Source organism: Gymnoscopelus braueri (assembly GCF_963280865.1).
Source record: "Gymnoscopelus braueri genome assembly, chromosome: 1".
Classification (NCBI taxonomy): Eukaryota; Metazoa; Chordata; class Actinopteri; order Myctophiformes; family Myctophidae; genus Gymnoscopelus; species Gymnoscopelus braueri.
In genome coordinates this window covers 43,590,957-43,610,568 of record NC_137603.1, presented here as the reverse complement: position 1 = coordinate 43,610,568, position 19,612 = coordinate 43,590,957, and the positions used below count along the sequence as shown (strand labels likewise).

The following is a 19,612-nucleotide window of genomic DNA, read 5'->3' as shown; positions in this document are numbered from 1 at the left end:
TATTCAGCCTAGAAGGTTGCTGGCTGCACATACATAAGGCTGCTGCAGCGCATGAAGGACTCCAGACCCCAGATCTCGGAACTCGCGAGAATTGCCTTTAAGTGTATCGGTACACAATGTACACTGTAGGTGGCGTATGATATCACTTCATAGATATAGATGCTGAGACGATCTATGGCACTGTTTCCCAAACAGTGGGTCGGGACCCATCTTTGGGTCGTGGACCAAATGTATGGGTCGCGAGTAAATTTGTTTTTTTCCCCGTTTCCTAAATACATTTCAAGATTTAAAAAATATTTAAAAAGTTTAAACAAGAAAAATCATAACTTTTCATCAAGAACAATGCCAACATTTTTCAAAAGTATTTCATGAACAAAATGTAAAAATCTAAATATTTCCATAAAAATACATTTTTAAAAAGTTTAAGAAGTACACAGCGTGTTGCTCCTTCGTGCCATGCTGTGAGCTTGTAGATCTTCTATTTTCACTAGTTTGGGTCCCGGGCAAAAATGTCTAATTTCTCTTTTGGGTCTTGATATATAACGTTTTGGGAACCACTGATCTAGAGCAGTTCTCAAAGTATGGTCCGGGACCCCCAGGGGTCCTTGAAGGTTTCAGGGGGTCCCCTGCAAAATGTGTTAATATAGCATCAAAATCATAGTATCATAGTATACTAAGTCTAACCCTAATACTAACCTACTAAAACTATACCACTTCACCCTATTTTTGAAACATTGTGTATGGGGTCCCTGGCACAACAACTTTTCAGATGGGGGTCCACAGCCAAATAAATAGTATCGATTTGGGGGGGTCCTTCAAAAGAAAATGTTTGAGAACCAATGATCTATAAGCTACTGATAAGGCAGTATAATCTGTCTCTCACAGGAGTTTTTCTTCTGCATTGATTTTTAAGTGTTGGTGTCACCTAATCCGAAATGACCAAAACTCTATGTCTCACAAATCAAAGTTTATGACAGAGCCTGTAGGCCAGTGTCTATCAACCTTTTTTGTGCCAAGGCACACCTGGCATAGCCAAAAAATCCCAGGGAACACCTAGATATACGGTATATATATATATATAGAAAAAAAGCAAATGCAAACAAATATTTCTGTTTTTGCATTATTCAGACATGCAAACTTGTAGCTTTTCAGCTTCCACTAGCCGTTTTTAATCCAAATAGGGCAATAGTGTGACACCTGACCCGAAAAAAACAGCATGTTGTCACCCTTTTCACCTCGGGGCTGTTTGCATGCCTGATTATTATTATTGTTAAAATTGTTAAAAAAAAATCAAAATTATCAAAATTATATTTTTTCAAACCTTCTTCAAACGGCGCGGCACACCTCAGCAGTAGCCCCGGCCCAAAATTGGGACGTTTGCCAGGGTTGATATACACTGCTGTAGGCTATGTCAAGAGATGTTGACTGACATTAGTGAGAACATGCTGTGCATCAGTGATTTTCTAACTAGTAAAATCTTAAGGCACACCTGTATTCATGCAGAAAATAGCCAATAAGCTCTCAACACATCACGATGCATTATGTCGTGAGTTTAAGATCTTTTTTTATTTTGTGTGTGGTGAAATACATAAAATAAACATAAAAATAAAGTTTTCTCCTATGACATGCCCAAAATAGTGAGGCCAGGTTAAAGTGTTTTTTTTGGGTTGAGAATTTGCATCTGTATTGGAAAATGAGTGCACAAAATAAGTGATATTATATATAAAAAAATTATGAATGACCTTTTGGATAGCTGCATTTATTGCAATAATAATCAGAATCCCAAGGCACACCTAAACGTGTCTTACGGCACACTGTTTGGGAACAGTGCTTGCATATGATAGTCATGTCTACATTGAAAACTCTCTCAACACAGATAAATCCTGTCTACATTGAAAACACACTCTCAACACCATTCCTCAGTCTATCTACATCACTTTATTCATGCAATAGTCCACATGATTTGACAACTACCACAGATTATGACAGCACAAACTTATAAGATCATTATTCAAAGAAAGCTTCCATTAATCATGCTGAAATATAACAGACACAACTCATTATTTTAAAACAAATAATGTTAAGTCAGTGTTCCCAAAAGTATCATTCAAGAGGTTTGCCACTATTGAAAAAATCTGGACCTTGAGGCAGGCTGTCTACAACCATACACATGTAATGGTATAAGTGCATTAATATGGAACAGGACTAAATGCATACAAACTTATAGCTGACAGTCTTATGTGAACCGTGTGAATAATGGATTATGAATGCATCATATTTTTCACTCGTCAATTGGGAAAGCACTGCACTAAAATGAAGTCTATTAAAATTATATATTCAATTGCATGACATTATGTTTTATTAAATAATAAAATATTATTATAGTATCGCCTTTAATTGTTATGTGGGTATTTGCTACAGTACATTTGCAAATTTTTCGTCTACATTTACCCATTCTAACTATTGGGAGCAGTGGCTGCCATTATGAACTCTAAACTCTAATCCTTTCATTAGAATGTAGAATTTAGGACGCATAGGCTACATTGATAGTACGTTCTTAGCCATGACTATTTACATTTAACAAATTGTTAAAATTGTAAACGACCAAGTTTGGTGGGTGAATATTTATGAACTCATGCAGGGGAGTACAAGCTAAAAGTGCAAATGCCCCATTTAAATTAAATATTGTTCTAAAGGCCTGGAGGTGACATGAGTGTATATTCTGTTAAAGATCCCTTGAACTTAAAGTTAGACAAGTTAAAATAAGCATTGGAATCTGTTACTTAAATGGGTGGGTAATTAGCATTAGAGACAGTCCTAGCCAGCAAGAGATTATTATATGGGGTGGGGGGTGCGGGCGGGCAACATAAATTTTTGATCACACAGCTTGTTGCAAGCTAGTGGAAAATGTTGATTTTTAAATTACTGATGGCATTTCGTCCAATATGGTGGTGAAAACCAAATGACGTAAGTGATACCAGCTAGTGAGGAGAAAAGCCCACACCGTAGTGTAATGCCTTCAGTTTGCTAAGAGACCAACAACCAACATGTTACTTTTATAGTCTAGTATACAGTAGACATTTATAGTGTATCAATCCCTTGGTGTACAATACGATGAGTAGCTTAAGTTCTTTTTTGTTTTTCATTTCAGGGGATTTTAACGTTGATTATAAGTTGACACAGTTGAGGTTTTCAATGGCAAATATTGCATGCAGAATGACCTTCTGTATTTGGTTTTTCTGTACAGGTCCGTTATGTTTATTTAGCAACATTAGATTTTTTTAGTAAATAGACATACATACACCACACACATAAACACATCATAGTACTTAGTACAACCAGTCTCAGAGTATCAAGTAAAATCTTGGATTAAAAATAAAAAAATTGTCCAGATGGGCTTGTAAGTATACCCTGCTATCCATTATTTAGTGCACTGAAATGGAATAAAGACACTTAGAAACATCTCCCACAAAACACAGAGACTGTACAGAATAGCTAGGCAGCTAGTCACTGTAGTCAGAACACTTATCAGAATTGTCTTGATAGAGTGGTATGCAACATTAAGCCTGATTTCTACTTTGTTGCGCGCCGGGGTCGCACACTGAAAATGGCTGTTCTACAAAGCTCACAATGCTTGTAATGTATATCTGCTATTTTCAGTGTGCACGCAAAAAAAAGTATAAATCAAGCCTTAGGCAAAGTGCAAAATCCACTAGTAGTCACAGTAAACACCAGGTACGCTCCTCTCCCATGCCATTCACACGTCCTTCATATCTGATGGATCATCATTCCTGCGCTCTGTCATCCGGGCACATCGGGGACAAGTTGTGGAGTTGTCGTAGTAACAATCTCTAACAAAACAAACAAAAAAAAACAAATATAATATAATATGGTATAGAGATAGAGATAATATAACAATTGTTACTACTGCTACCCAGCATCCATATTCTGGGGGGAACACAAAAGTTCACAACTTGTCACGTTTGTGAGCTTGTAGCCTCGATCTCCAGACTTTTATTGTTTAGTTTTGCTAAAAAATAAAAGCCTGGAGGAACGCGTCGGTGTACCCGGTATAGGAAGTGTTTCATTTCCCCAACCAACCAGAGTGCAGTGGGCGTCGCTCGTAATGTTGTGTTAATGGGGCGGGGGTTGACGGACAGATCGGTGAACCAATGGGATCAGGTGCAGTCTCTCTGCGCCTCTATACACCCGCCCCTCTATACACGAAATCAGGAGCGTTGGTGCAGCCTAGTGAGCTTGTAGATCGGCTATTTATGGCAAAGTGATTTGGTGTAGATGGAAAAAAGCAGTCTGAGTAAGTGCAGTGCGGACCTAGGTCAGTTTTTACTAAGAATGGAGGGTTTAAGTGGTTAAACCCTCCATTCACTTGCACACAAGACAGCTTGTGTGCAAGTGGAAATTTGGCCTACGTGTGGCACTAGAGGTAAGGCCATTCTGTCGTTCTGTTTATTAACTGTTACAATCAATGTAATACATCATAATAAGCCTTAATGTACAACAACAATGACCCCTAGGTCATAATAGCACATTATGGCAGAAGCGTGATTATGACCAGGGGGAGTCAGATAAATCATGTGTTTCTACAGTACATTGTGTCAAAGTGTTTTATAAAGTCCCGACTGAAAAACATCAGCTGCAAATCATGTACTGATGGTGAGAAACAAGATAATAATAATTGATGTGATTGGCTAACCTGTGGAAGACAGCAGAGCAGTCATGGCAGACTGACGTGTGACTGTCAAAGGGGAACAGGATGTCGCCCTCCTTACACAGTTCACACACAAATCCTTTGGCCTGACACCGCTATGTGCGTGCACACACACACACACACGCACACGCACACACACACACACACACACACACACACACAGTGTCACAGTGTTATTCAAGACAGCAGAACCCTTATAAACTTAACAACAAAACAAGACATTATGCAAGAAGAAAAACAACATGTTATGCAAGAAGAAACCGTGTTAAGTGTGAAGGAACCATGGGCAATGAGATTATGAAGGAGACTTCATCAGTACTATGCTGTGTGTTTTATGCATGAAAAGGCCTACCTCACAGTCTAATTTGATGTGCTTAGCAAACGTGGTGTGGATCTCGGTGAGAGAGCAGCTGAGTCGACCACTGGAGATGTCAATCAAGTCTTGTAGTGAGTACATGTCATCATTCTCCACAAAGTGCTGGCGGTCATGGAGCTGCGGACATACAACATCAAAAGTAATGGGATTAGCACATTTGTACAATGAATAATCACAAAGTGTACAAAATGATGAAGGAATACTAAAAGATGAGGGGAAAAAAATCTGCTATGGTATAGTGTATGTGACATTAGAAAAACACAGGGCAACCTCAAAGGAATGAACAACGATGCAACACGGTGAGCAAAGACCAAATGTAATTGGACAAAAGAATCTAAGCACTAACACTTTTAGTGTGATGTCTGAAAACCAAATCATTTAAAGATACAGAAATGGCCATGTAGATGGCATTTAAAAAGTTGACAGGGAGGATAACCTTCATTAAAAGGTTGTTATTACATCAGGTATCAGTGTATGATCTAAATTATGTGAGCTCTTCTGATGTCTGCCCATCATTGAATAAACTAATAAACTAATAAAAGTAGTTAATTCCAGCAACCACCACCAGCATCGTGACCCAAGTACATAATTGTCTCTGGCACAGGTTCTTAAACATTTTCAACCTTGTATCTATTTCCAGCCTTGTAACTAAATTGCTGGGGCCTAATTTATAAAAAAGTTCTAGTATTTATTTTTAAACATTTTTTCCCACAATATATTTATGCCTAATTCATTTAAACTGTTTTGCACCATTTTGCGCCAGGCTAAGAGTCTAAAAAGTCCCTAGAGAACGTGCCCAACAGCAAATGTTGCCCAAAGGGTGGTGCACTGGTGCTAGAGAAGAGGTCATGGGGTCACCAAAATCTATCACAGAGCGAGGCCTGGTGAGCTTGTGGATCGGCTTTGGTGTAGAGGGAAAAAAGAAGCAAACCAAGTTGACAAAGTATTGAGGATTCAAGTGGTTAAATGTCTGAAATAAACCAAATAAAAACATTGATTATCTATATATCTATATAATCCATGAAAAAGTTTAATCTGCAACATAATTCTATACAATGTATCTCTCTCTCAGCTAAGGGGTCCTTGGCCTGAAAAACGTTGAAAAAAACCTGCTATAGGGTCCATCTTGCAAGCTGATTAGATTATGAGATATCTTGTGTGCAAAGCTGACATTGTGGCCTGGGGGTAGCACGACTAGAGTAAAGGTCATGAGGTCATGCCCATTTTCAGACAGCTTGTGTGCAAGTGGAAATTTGGCCTACGTGTGGCACTAGAGGTAAGGCCATTCTGTCGTTCTGTTTATTAACCGTTACAATCAATGTAATACATCATAATAAGCCTTAATGTCCAACAACAAGGACCCCTAGGTCATAATAGCACATTATGGCAGAAGCGTGATTATGACCAGGGGGAGTCAGATAAATCATGTGTTTCTACAGTACATTGTGTCAAAGTGTTTTATAAAGTCCCGACTGAAAAACATCAGCTGCAAATCATGTACTGATGGTGAGAAACAAGAGCTACATTTCAAGGCAGATTACATAAGGCAGCAAAGCAAGATGAGAAAATTGAGAAAATAACCAAATAACCTGAAAGAATTACTTCACAACATGTTGCATCGCAACGCATCATGAGCTTGTAGATTGGCTATTTTTGCACCTAATATGACATGCCAAGAAAAGGGATGCTAGGTTTCAAGTGGTTCAAGAACAAGTCAGTTACAGAAAAGAGCACTGAAATACTACTCCCTTCATGCCGGGACACTGCACTGCTGGCAATAATCTCTAATCTACAAATGCAATGAATAAATGTTGATGTGGTTGAGCAGACTGTTTCTTAAATTGACTTCTATGATATACTGTAATGTTGGAAGTATCTTGGAGGGGCATAATGTGAATATAAATTGCGCAGTACACTAATATGATAATAACACAACATATAATGTATGTTTAGATCACTGTGCATAGACACTAATAAAAGCAAGCAGTCATTCACACTATAGGCAAGCACTGGATATGTGAATACATAATTTCATATTTTTGTACCTGGCCATGTTCTGGCAACTGATGGATTACTTTGGTGGAACCAAGAACACCAGTTGAACCTAAGCTTGGTATGTGTATAAGTTGCTGAGAACTGTGGACAGCCTTACTACAAGATCACAACGCAACATCGCGTTGAGACGTATTGATGGTGGCTAATCAGTGAGATATTACTCCAAATAATATTCTGTGATGTGGGAACATAGAAACACTTATACGGTTTAGATTATAAACCTTATAAGTGTTTATGTCCCACGTCACAGGTTTCTCATCACAATTTCACATATTAATGCATATAAACGTTGAGGACACTACTGTTAAAGCTTCAAACACAAATCAAGCACATATAAATGCATTTTCCACACGGTGGCACTGTTCCCATTAATCCTGCACATAAGCCATGGCATGAGAAATATGACTGGATATCAGATTGCTACTGCAGTATGAAGTATAGATTTTTAAGCGGCGCTGACCTGCAGTAATAGCCGAGCCTCCATTGCTTCCTTACAAGTGATAAAATATGGCTTCATCAAAAGGATATCTTGACGAAGCTTCTGTAAGAGTGGTCAACCATGTAAAAATCACACACACACACACACACACACACACACACACACACACACACACACACACACACACACACACACACACACACACACACTTCATGAACATTTTTCAACAAATAAATTGATACAGAGCAATTATGACGATTATGCGGCATCAGGCAATTAGGTACTTGTGATAGGCCTACATGTCACTTAAATAACATGTCAACTACATCTAGAAAGTGTAGTGCACATGATCAGAATTGTGGGCTTTAATCGGTCTAAACTCTGAGTATTTTCATTCCAAACCTTTCAAGACTCAAAATACTTTGTTATATCTTTGATAGAACCGCCTCATCAATAAAGGGTCAGGTTACTACTCACCCTAATCTCCACCAGTTCCTCCACAAAGTTGAAGAGCAGCGGGTTGATTTCTTTCAGTTTGAGGACAGGTCGCGGCATCATCAGAGCCAAGTAACGAAATGAGGATCGACAAACCTGACCGGCAGACAGATTGTCAGAGCACATATATTTTCAGATAATAGTGAAAGCACATTGCACTGTGCCAAATTCTGTGTGGTAATCCAGGGTACCTTGCGTGGTTCAAACTCCCAGTTGTGAATGACCCGTGCTGGGATGATGGCCGTGTCATTCCAGTGACATGTGCTGCAGTAATACTGGCCTGTGTAGTCACACTGCCTGGCCTCACAAGGAACACCCCCTATGAGATGACAACCGCAAAGCATTTAGGCTAATTATAAAACAGGAAATACAAAAGGAAGGGTAATGTGTTTTAATTACAAACGCCTTTAAAATACAATGCAATGGTAATGCGTTTTGTTTTAATTACAAATGGCCTCATGAACAAAATCATGACAGTGTCATGACCTATGATAATGATATGAATATGATGACCTGTGATAACTATACTTAACTATAGAGCCCTAGTCCCCAAAGTGCTTTTACCATATACTAGTGGTGCAACAGTTAATCAAACTAATACATGTAATCGATTATAAAAAGTAATTGCTAATCGATAATTCAATAAAATAATAAAATATAATAATCTATTAATGATCAATCACTATTTTGGGCATGTCATTCTAGGAGAAAAGTTTCACAACATTAAAAACGTATTCTTAAGTATTGAAAATAGCCGATCTAGAAGCTCACAACGCATCTCATCGCGACACATTGTGAGCTTGTAGATCGGCTATTCAAAACCTGCGCTTCTCAATGAATCGAAGAAGTAATTGATATTATAATCGCTACAAAGATACAATGTATGCACACTCACTCAGTGACACAGGAGTGCGACATTCTGCACAGCGGTAGTCTTGTCGGTCCAGTCCTATTTCAGGACAGATGCTGAGCTCATACTCAGACTGGTGGCTAACCTTTGACCTCACACAAGGCTTGGTGATTAGGTTCATGCACTTGCTATGGCAACGGTAATAGCAACCTGCAATATTAAAAACAAAAAGAGGCAAACATGACACATTTTTTATCATTTTGTAATAATTTTTTTTTAAATAAATTATTCTAGGTAGAATATCCACCCTAGAGATAGAAGTGCCCTTGAAATGTTGGCAGTGGCTATTCGTCAATGTCACTTTGACTATCCCTGCACATCCTGGTACACTAGCATCCCCAAGATTCTCAAAGAGAAATGACAGACCTCTCAAAATAAATTAGTTGATCCTTTTATTGAGCACATTTAAGTTTCAAGGCAATCTGCCCATTAGATTTTGAGTGCAATTGAAGATTTTGGCGGGTGGAGCAGAAATGCCATTGGATCACCCAAATCAGTAGTGGCCATCCTCCAGGGAGCATGCATGCATGCAAGTTTAATTGACAATCCGTCCATTCGATTTTGAGATATCGCATTGTTTTACAACCAGGACCCTCGTGGTTAGTCTACATTCGATTGTTATGACATAGGTGATAATAACATCCCATTAATACAATTAATGGGATGTTTACTTCCGGAAACTCATGGTTGAGGTCTATAGAGCCCCGCTACTAGCATAAGTCTATGGATATAAATTAAACGTCCAAAAAATATATAATTCTTTGTTGGGTCACATTTTCACCAAGCATGAATTAAGCTTTAGTGTCTCTCACCTGTGTTAGGCTTTAGTGTCTCTCACCTGTACATGTGTACCATGTCTGGATAAGGCCCCATATGATGGTGCTACACTTGTCACAGGTCTGTTTGACACTCTTGCTCTTTTCCTTGGAAAAGCGGTGCTCCAAAAGAACTCTGAGATTGGGTTCGTCCTCCTCAGGGTCCTGTTGAGGAACAAAAGAACGGAGACATTTCTACACTACATGTAGAAAGGTCCATGGCCCATGGGTCCATGCAGAAAGGTGAGGAATAGTTTAAATTGTATCAGAAGTTTATGAATGGGTTTGATTGATTGAATACTTTACTGACTTTATAAGTACAGGCATTACAACAGGTGAAGAACACAACAACTGGATGACACAAAAAGCCAAGGCTTGTTTCCATTGTGGTCCAGAAGCAAGCCAAGCTGGTAGCATCTTAGCCAACAAGGCCTCTACCTTCACCTCCCCTGTGTCCTCTCTCTGCTTTCCTTCTCCTACCATCTCTCCTGACCTCTCTTTTAAGCTGTATTTAATCATTTCAAACCAAATAGACAGATGGTTTGGGCTTGGGAACTCCCTAAATAAAAGTAGTAACACCGTCCTTACCCTCAGGCTACTACTAGATCAAAGACAGGCTTGTGCCAAGGTTTAAGAAGGTGTGATTCAATCAAACAATTTAAACAATTTGACATGGAATTTTGGCAATAAACATTTTTTTAGAGAGGGTTGCTTAAAAAAAAGCTATTACACCACCTGTTACAATATGCACTACAAACATATGCTGCTGTACCAGTATTATGGTATATTGCAGGGAAAGGTGAGGTTGGATATATTAACATAGCTGCAGCTATTTAAAAACATTGTATTGACTGCTTACTTCTTTGGAGACAATTACAAGTACAGTACGTAATCTTATGGAATATAACCTTCATATGTGGTTGTATGGAGCAGCACAGACTCTAGGGGATGACTGCTCTGCTTTTAGACTCTTAATCTTGTTTGATACAGTCAAGTTTCTCCATGGTAACAGGAGAAGCAGTTCATTAGTTTTGTTTCAAAAGGAAACATTGTTCAGCTGACTGTTCAGCTGGTGTCAGATGACTGCAGATCAATGTCATCCACAAACACAGTACCACGTTTTTTTGTTTTGGACCATTCCATGTTGTTAAGATACTGAATGTGAGTAGAATCACATGTTCTTTTTATTAGTTAAACAAAAATATATGTTCTTCAGAGAAATACCACAGCAATGTTTTTCGGTCTCACTGACCTTCCTCAGACTGCATAAAGGGCAAGTATACTGTTATAAATGATGTATACTGCAGGTCATCAAGCATCAGTGTGGCAATCATTAGGTGAAATATGTTTTTATGGGTTTAACAATTGACATAAACCACAGTAAACGAGCACCATGAAAGAGGACATGGATGACGTTAAGATAAGAAAACCCTGACTGTGAAGCACAGTGACATGGACTTGAGTTTTCATTCTCCCATATACTGTATAGGTAAATTCTATTTGGAAGAAAACTAGTTTAAGGCAGCTGTGAGCATTGTGTACAGGCTCTGTGATTTTTCTTAAACACTTCCCACTTCCTGATACTGGATATATATCTTTGAAACATACGCAAATGCGTCTTAATTTCACGATTTATTTTACATTTTTAAACTAGTCAATTTAGCATGGCACTTTCTGTGCTTTTCTTCACAGCTGTCAGTTTACTCCTCAGCCTCCTACCTTGAGCTCTTGCAGTTTGAGGCGCAGATGAATGAGTTTGACTACTGTGTCTTTCTGTCTCTCCGAGTGTTCAGGCAACTCCAGGATCAGTCTCTTACAATCCTCAATGGCCAGCTTCAGCTGTTCAATATCTGATGCAACAAATGATCTCTGTAACAGGATACACACACACACACACACACACACACACACACACACACACACACACACACACACACACACACACACACACACACACACACACACACACACACACACACACACACACACACACACACACACACAGTTAATATATAAGAATTCATAAACACATAAGAAACATTATATTTCATAGTTTCTGCTGACTCATTTTGAGTTGAACTAAACAACAGGATTTATACATTACTTACCACAGGTCTTGAGAAGTGGTCTTCGGCTAGACCAAGATCCATGGCGCGATCAGAGCTCAGGGTTCTGGTCTCTGAGGAGAAAAACTCAGGTCTGGCCTCTAAGGAAAAAGGAAGGCAGCACAAAGCACTGTTCTCATTACAAGAACACACACTGTGCTCTGACTTTTATGTTCAGGCATGCATGGTTAATGCTCACATACTGTATGACAAGTCCTGCACTACACTTCAACCAATCACTACAGATCAGTAAAATGGCCTGTTGGGAGGATTCACAGGTGATCGTCTTCATTATCTAGTGATATATATCCTAACTAACTCTGTGTTAAAATACAGGAAAGTTCTGCTGTCAGTATAGATCACAGTGCAGCTAATTCACATATATGTTGTGATGAAAGGGATTCCAGTTAATCATGTGGTACTACTTGGTAACAAGTGAAAACGTTTTCACTTTACAATAAAGATCATCTTGCTTTAGCAACGTTTGACCAAAAGGTGTCACTATAGGGACTAATTAGGTAAGAAAGACCTTTGTGCCCCATGGGGGAAATATAGTTTCAGCTTCAACCAGCTGATGGCTGCTCAGATGGTTGTGATGTGCACTCGGGGGGAACACTTGGCAGTAAGTTAAGTGTCTTGCTCAGGTACAATTAAGTAGTTATGATGGACCCTGGCAAAAACGGAAACCTTCTCTGTTATTTGTTATGTCATCTCTGTTATGTTGGTAGGACTGGTTAACTGGAAGTTCAGCCATTCATTTGAAAAGGAGTCAAATATTATGTTTCAGTGTGAATGCATTTAGCTGGCCAACTCTGAACTAACGAGGGACTTTTCTATAATTATTCTACAGCGCAGAGCAAGAGAGAGAAAGTGAAGCTTAAGTTTTATAACAGATTTATGGAGGCAACAGGGCAGGCAAAGGGGACTAATTAAAACTTGTACATACGCCACTGGGAAAATAAATAATCAGATTTAATTTGATGGTTTGGGTTGTGTAGAGAGCATATATTTAATATTCATATTTGCTTAAAAATAAATGGGTAGATTACTCTAGCTCAGAAACATAGACAACGCACATCCTCCGTTCCTTGGCGCTGAGCTTTAAACTGTAAAAACAGTAATAATAAAACAAAGGTATGGCTCGCAACTCACTTTGATGCTCCAGGTTTTATTTCACAATACAGCTGATACGACGTTTCGACCCTTTCGGTCTTTTTCAAGTATAAACAAGAACAGGAAATGACCTCTTTTTATACAGGAACCTTCATACATGGCCTGTTTGGATGTCGAATCCCTATACACCTCAGTACCCCATACAGGGGCCTTGGAGGCTCTGACACTGTTCCTGAATCAGCGTCCACCAGATTCAACACCAGAAACTCACGTTCTTATCGAACTGACAGAGACACTGCTCACACACAACTACTTCATGTTCCAGGACGAGAACTATCTACAAGTTAAAGGTGTGAGTATGGGCAGTAAAGCTAGCCCGTCCATAGCAAACATCTATATGGGTCTTTTTGAACAGAACTATGTATTCAACTCAACAGAAAATATGTTTTTGCCATACATAAAGATGTGGAAAAGATATATAGATGATATTTGTATTTTGTGGACAGGGGATGAAATGACACTAATACAATTCTTTGATTTTCTCAATGTCAGAAATGAACATCTAAAGTTTACTATGGAACATGACCAACACCAAGTAAATTTTTTAGATATCGTAATCAAAAGAGAGAAGGGTACATTCCAAACAGATGTATACAGGAAACCCTGTTACAGAAATTCTTTATTGAGAAGTGATTCATTTCATCCTACTCCCTTAAAAAACAGTTTACCTATTAGTCAGTTCTATAGGATCCGTAGAATCTGCAGTAGAGACGATTTCTTTCAGAAACAGACAGATACTTTAAAAAATATGTTTAAAACAAGAGGGTACACACAGGACATTGTAGACAAGGCAGCATTGAAGGTATGCCAAAAAACCCAGGAAGAATGTTTACAATCTAAGAAAAATAAAAACACGTCTGTACAACCCATACAGTGTGTCACACAATATTCACCTCTAGGCAATTATTTTAAGAAAACTATAAAAAAACATTGGCATCTTCTTAGTTCTGATCCAATATTGGACAAATCTTTTCAGATCCCCCCTAGGCTATTATACAGGAGAGCACATAATATCAGAGACATTGTGGTAAAATCAGATCTACCTCCTAAAAAACCCCACACTTTCCTAGATGACTTACCAGATGGCAATCGACGTTGTGGTTCGTGTGCCCAATGTCATTTTACAGAGAAATGCACATTTTTTTATCACCCGTCAACGGGGCAAGAGATAAAAATAAGAGGCAAAATAACATGTACAACGAATAATGTAATCTATTTACTTAGATGTCCATGTGGGAAAGCATATGTGGGTAAGACAACACGTGCATTAAAAACACGCATTGCTGAACACAGGAGTACAATACGTAATGGGGACGAAAAAAGCCCAGTAGCTTTACATTTTAAAAAGGCACACCACAATGTCTCATCTTTAAGATACCTAGGAATAGAGAAAGTGCATCTTCCGAGACGAGGGGGAGATATAGACAATCTCCTACTGAGGAGGGAAGTATGGTGGATCCATTATCTTAAAACCATGGCACCAACAGGACTCAATGAGGACTTTGATATTAGGCCATATTTGTAAACAAGCCAAAGAAGGGAGTTGTATATGTGTAGGTTGTAAAACTTTAACTTTTCTTTTCCTTTTGTTGTTTTTGCTTGTAACTTGTTGTACACAGTGGCTATGATCTGGACCGGGTCAAAAGATATATAGTTTTTAAGGAGTATTTCTTGAGAAATGCATTTCATGAAATGTATATTTCTTTGGAGAAATATTTCTTGGAAAATATTTGTCAGCAGATAATAAGCTTAGTCCTTATTACCTGTCTGTTGAATCAAATGAATTGAGTTTTCTACTGTTTTTAATTTTTACTGAAGTCTTTTTTCTAAAAAATAGTTGTAAAAATCAAGTAAATGTTAATACTCTGTAAAATGTAAAAGATGAAATGTTGTCTTTTGATAAGTTGTCTCTTGACAAAATGTTGATTAAGTCTTGGTACCGCCCCTGATCACCAGGTGGGGCTGGTAACCAAAATCATTTGTTCCTGTATAAAAAGAGGTCATTTCCTGTTCTTGTTTATACTTGAAAAAGACCGAAAGGGTCGAAACGTCGTATCAGCTGTATTGTGAAATAAAACCTGGAGCATCAAAGTGAGTTGCGAGCCATACCTTTGTGTTAGATTACTCTAGCAGCATCAAAAAGGAAAGAGCTGAAGCCCACAGGTGATGTTTCGGCAGCAATGTCTTCTTCAGAATAAGGAAGACGATACAGACTGGATCTGCAGATCCAGATCTTAAAATAGTCAAATCAACACTAAATGTATATTTAAAAAAAAAATCTGTGTCAGGTTTTGTGATGTTATACATCTGCTTTGTGCTAAAATAGATACCCGTTTCACTTGCAATGTAAGTAAATGATGAGACTATTTTGGATTATGCATTTCTAATAAAAGAAGCAACTATTGAAGACATCTCAGCAACATTTTGAGTTACATCATTGCAAGGTAATTACACAACCCAAACTTCTAATTTTGCGTAATTTTGCTTTCACCCAGTAAAACACAAAAGTCTTGCACACTCGCTGGAAACGTGTTAAGTAGTGTCAGGTAAGCAGAACGAGGTAATTGGGCACTTGGTTACGCACATTGCTGAGTGTTTGCACACTACAGTTCTTACTAATACCAGACTAGCACATACAGTAGGCCATATAAACTGGCCAAATAAACTTGATGTGTCCCATTTTGTGCACAATATAGATGGTGGAACAGAATATTTGTAAATTACAATTGCATATATGATCACATATAAAACATAAATTCACAAAAAGCGGCCACAAGCCAGAGTACACCACAAGGAAAACACAATCTGTGCCGAAAATTGCTGTATAATATTTTATATATATACATATAATTCAACAAATTAATGACATAAAATACAATTATACTAATCTATGTTTGTTACCTGCATACACCTCAGAACAAAACATGATGACGGTTTTTCGGACACAGGAGGCAGACCACACCAATGTACAGTACTCCAGTGAACTGAGCTCTGAACAGTGTCAGATGTATTGTGATCTAACAACAAGGCATTTGACTTCCAAATCCTCAAATATGAGAAGTGTTCTACATACAGTAACTGCCTACACTGTATTTTACCGTCCACTAACTTCTCACTTCCTCCTGCTTGGCTGCTTTCAACCTCCTTATCCAGGGACTCAGTTACAGTACATCAAGATCACTTCTACTTCCAGTGATGCATATCATATCACGAGTGGTCCTAGATCAGCCGAAAAATTATCAGACCACAAAAACAGTGGAAGGCATATTTTTCTTTTAAACATTTTAACCGAGAACGGGAACACATCTCTTGTCATTTTATAAGATTTCTTTGGCTATTCAAAAACAGCAGATATACAAGCTCATAGCACGGCACCGAGTGCCGCACTATGAGCTTGAAGGGCTGCTATTTTTGAAAAATCGTGAAAATGTGTGCAAATCTTTGAATATATATATATTTAAAGCAAATATTTGCTTCTGGGGGGGGGTCCCTGGAACAACATATTTTACAAATGTTCACTTTAAAAATATATATATTCAAAGATTTCCCCAAATTTACACCATTTTCTGAATTAGCAGATCTATAAGCTCATAGTGCTGCACTCGGTGTATGAGCTTGTAGATCTGCTATTTTTGAATAGCCAAAGAAATCTGAAAATGACACATGCGTTCCCGGTCTTAATGGGTTAAACACTTTCTGAAGGAAAATGAAAGCAACAACAGGGTCTGACCAGTTTTTGCTTGAGTGTTCCTTCATAAAGAGACCCAACTGATCCAAATCGTTCTCTTGGTTATTTCCTCATTCTGCCTTAAGTATTTGGCAATGCAGACATTGTAAGATTACTTCTCTGTAAAAGAAACAAAACAAAAAGCCTCTGTATGGCAACAAGCCGTGATCTGTGACTGTGACATCAATGAATCCACAGTGTGCAGCATTAATCTACTACTGACTATTCTGTGTGTAAACAGCAAGCAAAAAACAACAGCAAGTACATGCAGCTCTCAGAATACCAGTCCATTCTGCTATTACCGTTAACACTTTTTACTTTAATGTGTGGGACACCGCATATTGATGAACAATACATATCAATTTAATGTAAATACACCGGATTTAACGAAGACGCTAATTTACATCCGCAGCCAACAAACAAGAACAGATTACTCTGGCTCACTGCTGAGCACTACTGCTAGAGTGTGCAGCATTATGCTTTGAATTTCAACTCATATTTATTAATAATTGGTACAGTGCAAATGTACCAGTTATTATAATGTAAATCAATGCAAGTACTGTATGTGTCACACCGACATTCTGCAGCTTGAACCTGTATGAGTGAGGGACGAATAACCCCCCCCCCCCCTTGATTCTTGATTTTCTTGTGTGCTGGATTATAAAAAAGGGAATCCTAAACAGGGAACTTAAGGTGTGGTAATGTTTTACAGTTAGGAGGATGCTTTTAATGATAATGTGCCTCCGGAGCATTACAGAGAGCTTTACCGTATTTTGGGGGGGTCTTGCCTTCGTGGACACCATCGTCCTCTTCCTCCTCCCCGCGGTCAAAAGGGTTGAGTCGTTGTTGACGGAAAACCGCCAGTCTCTCATCATACGCCATTTCAATGGCTACATCTAGGAACAACAAAGAAATATAATTATTATAATACAGTCACCCTGTGGACAAGTACAGTATAATTTTCCTAATAGTCGAGATGGGAAGCAACTTTCAGGTTGACTTACATGGATAAATGAATATTTAAAGGGAAACGTTGCAGATTTACAATATAAATCCCATTGTTCTGATGTTAGGAGATCAATAATGTAGTGTGGCAAAAGGTAGCCTATGCCACATCTGTGTATTTCTTGCGTGGAAAACAATGTAGCCTACTGAGCCTTAGTGTGTGGCAACTACTGTATGTGGCAGTCCACACACCAAAATAGGAAATAGTATGTACAGGGTCCACTCATAATTCTGACCTCACATTATTCAGAGGTCCAGTAGTCCGACAAAGGTTAGTGTGAGCTTAGCGCAAAAGGTCAACTTAAAGAACATTAGTTGTGGGTGTGTTTCATTGAGGTCAGGTGTTACTGTGCATCAATACGGACATCCCCAGTACAGTTAACATCAATAATTGAAACACACACACAAATAATGTTATTACCTTCAATTGAATTTACCCATCTGTTCAGGGTTTAAGGTTGTGCTTTATTGTTACATCTTATGTACAGGTACATTAGAGTAAAACTTCCTTCAGACAATGCAGCAGCATAGGTAATAACAACAGCAATAGTAATAAAAAAACGTAAAAAGATTTAAAAAGAAAGAGAATGCAAAAAAGAGCAAAGAAAAGAGAACATCAGCGTATGTACACGTGCATACAATGTTGGTATATTATATACACCAACAATCTGTGGGAAAAGGTCCATAATGAGGTCCCAAAACGCAAGGCACAACAAGGATGCTCAGGTGACTGTGTGTGTGTGTGTGTGTGTGTGTGTGTGTGTGTGTGTGTGTGTGTGTGTGTGTGTGTGTGTGATATATATATATATATATATATATAATACATACCAGGTACCAGGCCATACAGCTCAGCCATAAACATTCAAGGCCATATAATCTGTTCTCATTTGGCTCAGTGCTGGTAGGATATGATATGATATGATATGGCTTCAGTTCAGTTCTTCTGGCTATATCGATTTGGGCCAGGCTGCCAGCTGCTTATTTGCTGACTGTGTGTTTAATAATTGCCATCAAAGCAAGGAGCCTAATAAAGAAAATACTATACTAATACTAATCAAACACTATAGCACCTCAGTGTTTATTATCCTGAAGTCAACCACACCAAATGATGAGGCAGGGTGGTGTGGTTCAATCAATCTGGAAGGGACAACAACAGCCATGGCTATGATGGCAATACAGCTTACTGAATGTCATTTTGCCACCAAATAAAGCGGTAGACATCATATATGCTAAACACTGCATGGGAAAAGAGTTCAGATTATTTTGGCTATTTCCGACTATGGTTATCATCAAAGGAACATGTCTAAGCACAATGTTGAGGCTAAAGCTAACCAGCTAGCTGACGTTATCCAACAAGCATGAGCTAAAAATCTAATTGTCTTACCACATGGTCGACAGTATTTATCACAAAAGCTTATGCGCGTTCATTTTTGTAGTTGGACATTTCTTCCAAATGGTCGCGTAGGGCTAATAACGAGCTTTGTCCTAAAGTGGGCTGTTTGTTGTTGTCCTGCAGTCCCACACTGTTGTTCTCTGAAAGAGATGCCGGGTCAGCCAGCGACACCTAGTGGACCCCTGCTGCCTGTCGATCAGAAATGTTTGAAGGCAGTTATCGAAAAAAGAAATATGACAAGGACGACCTAGCCTCCGTCTGAATTCAGCTAAGGAGGTAGGAGGACCCCCCCCCCCCCCCCATACATATTTATGCTGTGACACCACATTTGGATATATTGGGACCCCCATAAGAGAAGACTAGATTTTGTAATGTTAGAATAGATTCTGG

General features: G+C 38.6%; 1 protein-coding gene across 1 annotated transcript; it reads right to left on the bottom strand.

The window, feature by feature from the left end:
- Positions 1 to 1,915: 1,915 nt before the first annotated feature.
- def8 (differentially expressed in FDCP 8 homolog) lies at positions 1,916 to 19,353 on the bottom strand. The gene is made up of 12 exons (XM_080439110.1): positions 19,214 to 19,353; positions 17,592 to 17,720; positions 11,928 to 12,025; positions 11,539 to 11,688; positions 9,843 to 9,984; positions 8,990 to 9,154; positions 8,286 to 8,413; positions 8,077 to 8,190; positions 7,621 to 7,701; positions 5,082 to 5,222; positions 4,715 to 4,824; positions 1,916 to 3,851 (listed from the first exon to the last, which is right to left on the bottom strand). The coding sequence occupies exons 2-12, from the start codon at positions 17,704 to 17,706 to the stop codon at positions 3,758 to 3,760; spliced, it is 1,338 nt and encodes a 445-aa protein (XP_080295236.1). The 5' UTR covers positions 17,707 to 17,720; positions 19,214 to 19,353; the 3' UTR covers positions 1,916 to 3,757.
- Between the last annotated feature and the right edge of the window lie 259 nt (positions 19,354 to 19,612).

Coding starts and splice junctions, on each gene's coding strand:
- def8 (XM_080439110.1), bottom strand. CDS start 17,706: ATGGCGTATGATGAGAGACTGGCGGTTTTCCGTCAACAACGACTCAAC. Junction 12,026..17,591: donor CAAGACCCCCCCAAAATACG/GTAAAGCTCTCT, acceptor CTTTTTCCTTAG/AGGCCAGACCTGAGTTTTTC. Junction 5,223..7,620: donor AGGCTCGGCTATTACTGCAG/GTCAGCGCCGCT, acceptor GTATGTCCGCAG/CTCCATGACCGCCAGCACTT.